At 35.6% G+C, this 10,672-nt stretch overlaps 1 protein-coding gene, 1 long non-coding RNA gene and 1 other non-coding gene across 7 annotated transcripts; all 3 read left to right on the top strand.

Annotated features, from left to right (window-relative positions):
- The first annotated feature begins 550 nt into the window (after positions 1–550).
- LOC147949919 (small nucleolar RNA R71) lies at positions 551–657 on the top strand. Its single transcript, XR_015565484.1, has one exon. It is a non-coding gene; the product is annotated as a small nucleolar RNA R71 (small nucleolar RNA).
- Positions 658–2,786: 2,129 nt separating this feature from the next.
- Positions 2,787–3,722, top strand: LOC147949918 (uncharacterized). Its single transcript, XR_015562026.1, has 2 exons — positions 2,787–3,244; positions 3,354–3,722. It is a non-coding gene; the product is annotated as an uncharacterized LOC147949918 (long non-coding RNA).
- An 804-nt stretch (positions 3,723–4,526) lies between these two features.
- Positions 4,527–9,901, top strand: LOC104791627 (transportin-1-like). Of its 5 annotated transcripts, none has more exons than XM_087458666.1 (23): positions 4,527–4,695; positions 4,910–4,992; positions 5,093–5,162; positions 5,263–5,310; positions 5,391–5,420; positions 5,663–5,782; positions 5,849–5,962; positions 6,054–6,152; positions 6,231–6,356; positions 6,963–7,037; positions 7,157–7,228; positions 7,342–7,452; positions 7,682–7,765; positions 7,939–8,046; positions 8,208–8,309; positions 8,462–8,524; positions 8,602–8,676; positions 8,767–8,838; positions 8,918–9,078; positions 9,146–9,200; positions 9,281–9,349; positions 9,457–9,516; positions 9,624–9,901. In XM_087458666.1, exons 2-23 carry the CDS (start codon positions 4,925–4,927, stop codon positions 9,708–9,710), a joined length of 1,869 nt encoding a protein of 622 aa, XP_087314792.1. In that variant the 5' UTR covers positions 4,527–4,695; positions 4,910–4,924; the 3' UTR covers positions 9,711–9,901. The 5 variants fall into 5 exon arrangements, with proteins under 5 accessions (XP_087314792.1, XP_087314801.1, XP_087314797.1 ...); XM_087458671.1 differs by having other exon boundaries at positions 4,550–4,695; positions 4,932–4,992; XM_087458670.1 differs by having other exon boundaries at positions 4,555–4,651.
- The last annotated feature ends 771 nt before the right edge of the window (positions 9,902–10,672 follow it).

The following is a 10,672-nucleotide window of genomic DNA, read 5'->3' as shown; positions in this document are numbered from 1 at the left end:
GTGAGCCTGATAATCATGTTGGAACTGTTGCTTAGGCGTGAATCCCTGATTGTAAGGCACAAAAGGTTTTCGTTGACCTTGTTGTTGTTGTTGTGGAGGGTACACCTGATCTTGTGGATTAACAATGTTGTTACTTCGGTAAGACAAATTGGGGTTTGCCTTATATTGGTTGTAACTTTTGTTGTATCCACCTTGATTATGGACATAGTTGATCTCTTCAGACTGCTCACCCTCCCCATCTAGAAGTTGGAAAGGGTCATCCTCAGATACGTAGTGGACGCTCCTCTGCTGACTTAGCAAGATACGGTCTAGCTTATCATTGACGTTCTTGAGGTCTTTCTTGTACTTCTCCTCAGAACTGGCGTCACCTCAAACTGTGCGGTCATAATCTTCATTGTAGTTGCCGTCAGACTGGACGAGATTCTCAAGGAGTTGCCATCCTTCATCCACTTCTTTGTTCAGGAAATTTCCGTTAGAGGCAGTGTCAAGCAGCATGCGGATTTTTGAAAGTACACCATGGTACATAGTGCTCAGCAGTGACTCATTGCTGAACCAATGATGAGGACACTAGCTCTGGTAACCCTTGAAACACTCCCAGGGTTCACAGAATGATTCGGAGCTCTTCTGAGTGAAACCAGAGATGTCATTCCTGAGACGTGCAGTTCTGGCATTGGAGAAGAAATTTGCCAAGAATGCCTTCTTGCAGTTATCCCAAGTGTTGATGGATCCCTTGGGGAGGTTTTTCTCCCATTGGTGAGCTTTGTCTCCCAGGTAGAATGGGAAGAGTCCCAACTTGAAACCATCCTCACTCACTCCATTGATCTTGGTGAGACTGCACAGACGGTCGAATTCATCTAAGTGGTCGAGCGGATCCTCCAAAGGCAAACCGTGAAACTTGTTTCCTTGGATCATGGAGATCAGACCACTTTTGATCTCGAAGTTGTTGTTCTGCAAGGTGGGAGAGACGATTCCAGCACGCTAAGTATGAGTGTTTGGTGCATCCCCAACACCAATGTTTTGCGGTCTCTGATTTGGTTCATTTGGTTGTTCCATAGCGACTGGTGCGGGATGATCAGTGAGAGGATGAGTTTGTCTTGGTCTTTGTAACCGATTGATGTCGTCGATAGCAGGAAGAAGTTTCTGATGTCCCCTTGATCTGGTGTGCATGCAAGGTTGCAATCAACAGGTTCCTGTGATGCAAAACAAACAAGTAGACAACCAAAACAAGTCAGTACTCACAGTGACAAATGTAACAGAACCTAATCTTGCAAAACTTGAAATCTTAAATGTAGCAAAGTAAATCCCAAATGGTAACAGCGCCAAATTGATACTAAGATTTTTTGTGTCTCTTAGCAGGTTCAATTAACCTTATGCAGTTGTAATACTTAAGGTGTTAATCCAGTTGGAAAACTTTTCTAACAATTAAGATGCAGTTAAGAAATCACGAGTCAAGCCAATTCAAAGAGATTGTTTGTCTAACAGTCCTAGAATGATCAAAATGCAAAACGAAAATGTGTTATAGGACTAGAAACGAAAATGCATGACAAGAAGCGAAAATGAATAAAAACATAAACGAGTTTGAGCATGAACTAAAAGGCAAGAAACGAAACAGTCTCAGTAATGTAACAAAAATCAGACAGAAAGAGGTCCTAAGGATGGAAGTAATTAACATCACGACTTAGCTAATCCAATCTCTTGGCACAAGCAAACTATCTCTAGACAATGAACATCACGACTTAGCTAATCCAATCTCTTGGCAAAAGCTACTCAGACTCAACCACTTCCATACCTAGCTCTCGCTAGAGAAACATGGTCGAGCAAGCATGACAAACAAGTTCATTCACGTCAACAAACATCCTAGACAACTAATCTCTTAGGCTAGGAACGTAAGTCTCTGGCACTAGTTGGTCATACATTTCATCGAACACCTTTTGGGTGCGGAAATGTCTAAAACCTAGTTCCAATTGATCAGAGAGAAACAAGTATTTCTAACTCTAGTCCAGAAGGGAATCATACAAATCAAAGCTTAAACACTCTACATCCTAAGATCCTCCACCTAATCTATCCCATCCTCAAGAACTACTACACTACTCAGATCCGAAAATCATCATTAAGGATGCAAACCCATAAAACATTGAAACAAGCATTATTAGGTAGATACAAATAAGATGAACAACTTTGTAGAAGGAATCCAATGCAAAAACTGAATAATCTCAAAGATATCGGAATACAAAGTCTCAGAACGTATTTGGTGGCTAGGTTAACCCTAAGGAAAAGAAAACGAGATAAAAGATAAGATGTTCTCTGCCAAGACTTGACAAAACTTATTTATAGTAAAAAAACATGTAAATCCCTAAAACTTAAAACGACAAGGTGAAGCGTCGGTTTGGGAATCTCCTGAAGCTTGTAAGACAGAATGTCTTTCTGACATGTGCATCAAATCGGAGTGGACGATAATGGCTCGATTGCTTGGGTGAGAGTGGCTCGATTGGTGTCGTTGAGAGTGGCTCGATTGGTGCCACTGAGAGTGGCTCGATTGGTACCACTGAGAGTGGCTCGATTGGTGCCGCTGAGAGTGGCTCGATTGCTTGGCTCGATCGTCAGCGTTTCCGACGTCTCCTCGACACCTGAAATACTCCAAAATACGCAATGTATGCAAGGATGATGGAAAAACTTACTAAACATGCAAAGTGTTTAAAAGAGGTTTTAATCTCTCTCTTGCATTTATTTTATTAAAAAATTATTTTTAAAGAAGAAAGACGGTTTATAAGTTCTAAACCTCAACTGTCGGAATATGCGGGAAATTTGTAAACTGGGATCGGTTCAGCAAAACAAAAAAAAAAAAATTAATGACAAAGGATTATGATATGTCTATAGTTTGCGTGTCCTTAGCATGTATGTTTAGGGCGGTGAAGTGTCACTTCATTAGTCTCAGAAGAAGATCCAAACAAGTCCAAAGAGAATGTGAAAGCTTTATCCCGATGATTCGCGGACTACGACGCTATCGGACACACCATCTCTTGTTCAGGAAATGTCTCCAGAATCTATATGCAGCTTCGCCATGGTGAGATCGCAGCCAAGCCGGAGGCCACCAAAACAAAAGGCAAACAAAGGATAAAGCAAGGCGAGAAGGAGGAGATCCCCACCGCTAGTTGATTCGCGACCAAGCTCCTCGAGGAAGCTTCTTCCCGAACCTCCTCGGGATGCTTCCAAACTCCAGACCGGGTCATCTAACTCTGGAGTGGTGAGGGTTCCATGGGATCTTGTCAATAACTCTGGATTCCTCTACAGCTATCGAGGCATGGGCCGCAGAAGTCAATATTCTTAATTTGCTTTCTCTCACTTGTTGCTAGGCCTAACGACACCATGAGGAAATTCTCTCCTGCCGCCATCAAATAGAAGTGGAGTTGAGCGAGGTCGAGGAAGAGATTCGCCGGTTGGAGTCGTCTCCGTGGGACTGGATCAGGTTGGGTGTTCATGAGGCTATCGCTATGCCCGAGGAGCTCATATGTTTCTGCAAGCGGTAAGGTGGTCTGAACCTTGGTGGCGGAGGAAACTAGGTCGGCCGCAGGGGCCTTAATGTAATTTACTCTTTTTTTTTTTTTTTTTTATAATAAATCTCATCATATATGGACATTTTTAAATATATTTTTGTGTACATGGTGCTATGGCCTTTTAATACTTTCTTTTAAACCATCTAAATTATTATTCCTTTCATTAAACCATCGATCGTTGCACTCTCTAAACCAGAATTTTGTTTGGTTCGTGTACATTACAGTAGGAGATAAAAGAGAAATACATGAAATAATAAATGTTTATATTTACATAATTTCAGGATTTTTACTCGAGAAATTTTTGTTGTGTAATATTTGAGCTTTTTACCATCAGCTGCATTATTATGTAATAAAAAATGTCATTTTCTAACAAGCCAAAACACAGAATGTTGGTTAACGATATATGTTTTAGAGAAATTAAAATATTGTGTATAATTATAGGATCTTTACTTAATATATTTTTATTGATTGTTTAATTGAAGAACTTAAAATAGATTTACTAATATGTATGAGTTATATCTTTAAAACTTCTTATGATTGTATAATTTGGTTGACGAATTTAAAACTAGATTAGCCAATATATAAGGAATTTGCCAAGAACAAGTATCTAGAAAAACCTCTGGACCTAATCAAACCTTAAATTTTATGGGGAAGGAAAAATGATTTTACCATTATTCCATAAAACAAATTTTGTATAAAAATGCTCCACCAAATATATATTGGTGCCTAAAATCGTTGTTTCATGGGTAATAGTAATACATAGCAGACTCTTTATTAACTAAACTCTATTATATTTTTAAGTTTTATATGCTAATGTTGCACCAAATATATATTGACGATGAAAGCCCTCATTTGATGGGCTTTAGTCGAGAGTCCACTCTTTACTAACTAAACTCTATCATATTTGTAAAATTATCGTTTTACCCTTTTTTATTATTTTTTTAATAAATATACCATTTTTTTGCAAAATATAAAGCTTAAAAACTAAACCCTAGTTTTTTTATTTCTCTGAAAATTATTCGCCGCTACCTCTGCCTCTCTCTCTTTCTCTGACCGCCTCATCCGTCTTTATCCCAATCCCTCTATATCCCAATCAGGTCGCTTTCTCGTTGTCTGTTTGTTTCCATTCGTACAACATTGGGTTCGTTCAGTTTCCTTTTCGATTTATTTTCTTCTAGATTTGCAAAATTTCATATGAATTTGTGATGTAAATAGTGTTTAACCAAATATTTTATGTTATTTTGGTCTTAGATTCATATTTTTTTTTTTTAATTTATTAATGCTAAAAGATTGGTAAATTCAAATTTAATAGACATAAAATGTTTAAATGGCTTTATGTTTTTCTATTTAAGCAGCATCTCTTCAATTTCATGGCAGACAAGGCACATGTAATGATAGAGCTCAATGAAAAAGTATCTCTTACAGCATCTAAAGTTTGGTAAAATCTTTTTCTCTTATGTTTTGTTTTTATCCTTTTCTAAACTGATTTTTACTTCCCTGTCTCTATTTGTTCTCTAAACTATATCATTGTTTGCTAGGCCTCCATACTATGACGCTCATCAGCTGCAACCAAAAGACTTAAAGGATTCATTGCCAGGCTTAATTCCAGTATAATGATATTTATCCTTTCTATCTAGTATATATTGATGCAGATTTAAACATTTTCTTAGTGGGTGTAGTTTAAAACTTTCACAAAATTCTTTATCAGATGTTGCTTTCAGCCATGGCTTACGATGAATCACTTTTGGATGAAAAGGTTTCTTTTCCGTTGATCATATATGGTTTGTCACATTTTTCAAATTTTATGAAATGTTTGAAAGAATTTTTCTTTTGCAGGAGGATGAATCTCAACCAGATATAGATCAGGTGCAGTTGTGTGTTAGTGTGACCTTGATTATACTTCTTTTTTTTTGGTTTAAAAACCTTGATTATTCTTAAAAAACGATTTTATTCAATTTTCATTCATTTTACTATTTTATATGATTTGAAACCTCGTTTTCGTACATTATCTATTTATTTTATGTGATTTGATATAAGCACACAAGTTGTGTTGAGGGTTATATATATAATGCAAATATTTTAGTTATATTAATCATTTTTTATGACAGGCACATAGTGGTGACTTGTTTAACGTGGGAAATTTAAGAGCACGCACTGCAAAATTTATTGGCATTCTCTCTGATTTATATGGAGATGAAATTCTTCAAACACTCATGCCCCTTATTGAGGTAAATATTATTAATTTTTGCTGGTATATCGATCTGAAAAAAATAGCTAAAAACATGTTATTGTAGGTAAAATTATCAAAATCTGATGATGAGACTTGGAAAGAAAGGGAAGCTGCTGTTTTTGCTCTTGGAGCTATTGCTGAAGGATGCTGTAAAATTTTTTACACTCATTTGTGTGAGGCAAGTTCATAAATGATCTTTTGTCATCTCCTATATACAATATGTATCCGTTAATAAAAAGTTTACTAATATTCGAGTGCCTTCTATGCAGATTGTAGCAATCCTTCTTCCTCTTTTAGATGATAAGTTTCCTCTCATACGAAGCATATCGTGCTGGACACTTTCTCAATTTGGCACATATGTTTTTAAGGTATGATTGAACAAGATATTTTTTGCTTCTACTTATTCAAACAATCTTTTTAAATGATTTGATACTATTATTTTACAGGAAGATGATGATCTGAAGAATTCTGAACTATTTGAGAAAGCTCTTAAGGGTCTTCTTCCCAAACTTTTGGATACAAGCAACCGGGTCCAGAAGGCGGCATGTTTAGCTTTGATAACTATTGAAGAGGTAACTATTTGTTTTGCAATTTTCTATATTATGTCAAGTGTAGAGAACTTCTATAGTGCTTAGCGTTAGCTTAACTAATACCTACATACCAAAGAAATTAACCGAAGCCGAATGTATCTTTAAGAATGAAGAAGAATATGAAAGAACGAAGATACTTGTAAAAGATATTATCAAAATTTTTTTTAGAAAAACTTAGAGAAGTTATGTTCACGAACACTCTTTGAGAACCTAATATGTGGAATCTTTTGTTTTTATGAGTTTTTCTAATTTGTCTAACATAGACAAGTTATGGTCATATATACTTCAAATTTATCCTCATATGTAGAACCTTTAATTACTACTATATCAAATTATTCTATTATTAATATCTTGACTCTCATACAGAAATATATAAATATTTGTCCCATATAATTCTCAAGAAAATCTTAAGGAGGTGATATTTTCTGTAGTATTTCTTGAACTATAGTATAGAAGTTGGACCTAACTTCAGTTCCAATTAATGACTGTTCGATCATAAACCCCTAATTAAGTTTCATCCAAATTCAAGTTAAAATTTTAATAAATTGATCTTTGTTGAGAAAAAATAATTTATTTGTCAACTTGTAGCATGCTGGGGATAACTTAGTGCCACACCTGAGTGTCATACTACGCCATCTAATGCGCGCTCTTGAAATGTATCAGGTCGTTAAATTTTCTTAAAGTTAACTACATTGCCATACTAAATCTTTATGCAGCTATTATAGACTTCAAACAATATTTTATTTTGTTGACTACCTAACACATTGCTTTCATACATCCAGAGGCAGAACTTAAAGTTTGTTTATGATGGTATTAGAGCACTGGCAGATTCAGTTGGAATCGATCTGAATGAGGTATGTGTACGGTTAATATGGTCTTGTAAATTTAGCTATATGGCGAGTAATATTCTTTTTAATATTGGTAGTTTCACATGTTTTAACCTACTTCAAGCTAACCCCTTATGCAGCCTAATTATCTTGAGATTTTGATGCCCCCACTGGTTTCAAAGTTGCAACAAACTTCAAGTTCAGATAAAGATGTAATTCATTTGCTAAAATGCTTCACATCCCTTTCTGAGGTATATGGTACTACTTGTCAAACTCCATAAGGATATATATATGTACGGTCTTTAATTTCTAGATTATTTAAATTATCCTAGTAAGTGAACATTTTGTTAGTTTTAAGAACTCAAATTAAATATGGGGTTGAAAACTTCTTGCATTTGATAATGCTTAATTTGATAGCCTAATATTGCTACTAACACTATGAACAACCTATTTATGACAAGTTGTGTTTCCATGCTTCAGGCTTTAGAAGTAGGATTCGCTCCATTTGCTCTACCTGTTTTCCAGATGAGCCTGGATATTATCCAACAACAACAACTAGCTAAGGTTCAATTCATAATTCGACGAAATCATTTCAATTGAGACTTGGAGCGATCATTTTCCATTTGTTTTTCACATGCTTGAGTTTAGAAACAATTCTACATTTTATTAGGGCTTATACATAACTATTGCATGCTTTTGTTTGTTGTTTAATTATAGCTTACTTGTGTTGGTTTTAGGTTAACCATGCTTTTTCTGGGGATGAATACGACAAAAGAATCATTGTTAGTTCTCTTGAGCTTGTTTCTGGACTTGCTGAAGGACTTGGCAGTGGGATAAAATCTATGGTACTCCCGTTCTTGATGTCTTGTTCACACGGTTTTGTACTCATGATCACCCAGTGAATAACTCAATTAGTTTCGCTAATATCAAAGTTGTATTTTATAATATGACCCATTTTCTTGTCAAAACCGGATGTATGTATACTCACATCATCGCTCTTACGTAGGTTTCACAAAGTAATCTAATGGACTTGCTTCTCAAGTGTTGCATGGATGAAACTCCTGATGTCAGAGAAACTGCTTTTGCCCTTATGTATGATCTTGTAATGGTAGGACGTGTACTTTTATTCGTCAAACTAATTTCCTTTAACATGATCAAATTAATGTCAAGGAGAGTGACAGTTACTAGTTATGTGAGATTATGTCATCATTTGTGGTAGATGTGTTAAAGTAATCATTGGTTTTTGGATATGACTAACAGGTATTTCCGCTTTATCTACAACCCCGCATGCCTGAGTTCCTCGTCATCGCAAGCCAACAACTGGTTGGTATTAAAATTTCATTGCTATGATACATTTTCTCTTTGTTTATTGTATTTGACTGTATTTATGATTTGTAAAGAGTGGAGATTTTACTGGAGAAAACCTTGGTTCTGCAAACAATGCTTGTAAAGCAATTGGAGAATTAGTGTTCCAGGTAATAGCAGTTTGATATATATTTACGATTTATGATTGAAGTTTCTGGTTAAGAGCAAACTCATAAATGATAAGAACTCAACATTTTCAGTTCGGTCAAGAAGTCTCACAAATCGTGACCAATGTCGTCTCTTCCTTAGGCTTGATTCTTCAACATGGAGAGGTGAGTCTAGCAGCCTTATAATCCAAAATTTTACAGGCCATGTCTAAGTATGCCTTTTTTGTTGTTGTTAATAAAATAGGCATTAGTTGTGAGGAGCGCAACTACACTACTTGAATGCAATACGATTGACCTAACTGTGAACAGTGCAATTACCCTTGGAATACTAGCATGGCTTCGTCCAGACCTCGTTCCACCACACATGGAGTACTCTATGAAGGCTTGGTGCAAGACATTGGCAACGTTAGTGAACCTTTGTCTTGGATTTGGCTTGGTAAATTTGTTTCTAATAACTATACTTTCTTTTCAGGTTAGCTGATGATGACATTTCGAAAGAAGCTGCATTTAGTGGGTTATGTGAAATGGTAATTCTTCTCTCTGATTTTTGCTTTGTTATAACATTGATTCAAGTTTGATATTTTTACAAGTGTTCTCCATAATTTAGGTTAAAGCGAATCCATCAGTAGGCTGCAGCTCAGTTGCTTACATATGCTTAGCCTTGGCAAGCTGGGAAGTAAGTGAAAACATAATTAATTGTGACAACTCTCCTAGCACAATTCCATCTTTTCACTAAGCTTTTGAACAATTGGTTGTGACCATTTAACTTTATTTTATCTGTAGGAAATAAGAAACGAGGACCTCCAAACTGAATTCACTCGAGTGCTGAACGGCTACAAAAGCGTAAGTTTTAAGTTCATAACCAAAGAGCCCCAAGTGCTTGTTAGTGTACATTAGAAGTAATCTGATGTCAATTTGTTAATGTTTTTTATTTATTTTTTTCGGTTCAGATGCTAGGAAGAAACTCATGGGCTGATTGTGTATCTGGTTTGGATCCTCTTGTTAAAGAGAGGCTTGCGAGGTGGTATCGGATGTGAGATTAATCGTGTACACTGATTAGTCTCAACTCAGAGAGATCTGCTCTGGTTTATTAATTCTCATTGCAAACAATAAACAGAATCAAAGACTTTGACTAAAAGGTGTTTCAGTTGCATTTACATTTTAAATACAATATGTGATCATTTGGATATTTGGATTCATGATTTATTCACAAACTATAATTGGACCATTGATAAGTCTTCTAATCAAGTTGTGGTTTGATTTTAAAAGAATGTGATTATTATCTTTTATCATTAACAAGAAGTGAATTATTTCAAAAAGGTCAAAGTCTTTATATATAATATAAATATTTTAAAAATCTGAATTCCAGCCAAAACTGGTATATCAGAAAAAAAAATAAATAAATAAGATATATCAAGAAATAATTGAAACAAGTGAAGAAAACAAAAAATTAAAATTAAAATTAAAATTCTTCAGGAATGCTTCGTAATCCAGGAGTCCAACATGCCGCTTCATTCTTCTCCCCTACCTTGGCATGGTGTTTTCTTTGTAGTTGTATCAATCTTTGTTCAACCAAATGACGCTCTTAAAACGTCGTCGTCACTTTTGCAAATGAGCTTCTCCACGTCACATTTCTTTACCAACATTCTAATTCTGATCACTCCATTATCCTTCGTTTGTTCGTAAACAACACCGTTTCTCTTCGCCAGCTCTAATGCTCCGATCAAGTTGTTCTTCGTTAGCCGCTTGCTGCGAAGGTCCTTTACCAAACTCATCGCCCGGAATATACCTCGTTTGGATAGCAATGTCCTCTTCAGCTCCATATCCATAATTCTATTATTATTTAGTTTTATTTTTTTGCAATGGTTATGGAGATTTCTTTTGGTATCACGTAAATACGTACATGAGTATATATAGTATGCTTTATATGGTCCAATACACCGGATCTAGCGCGTTATAATCAGAAATGGCTGGCTAATAATTGATTTCATTCGATTAT

The sequence above is a fragment of the Camelina sativa genome, chromosome 1 (genome assembly GCF_030686135.1).
Source record: "Camelina sativa cultivar CO46 ecotype springtype chromosome 1, ASM3068613v1".
Classification (NCBI taxonomy): domain Eukaryota; kingdom Viridiplantae; phylum Streptophyta; class Magnoliopsida; order Brassicales; family Brassicaceae; genus Camelina; species Camelina sativa.
Note: the sequence above shows the minus strand (reverse complement) of the source record. Positions and strands in the feature narration are given on the sequence as shown.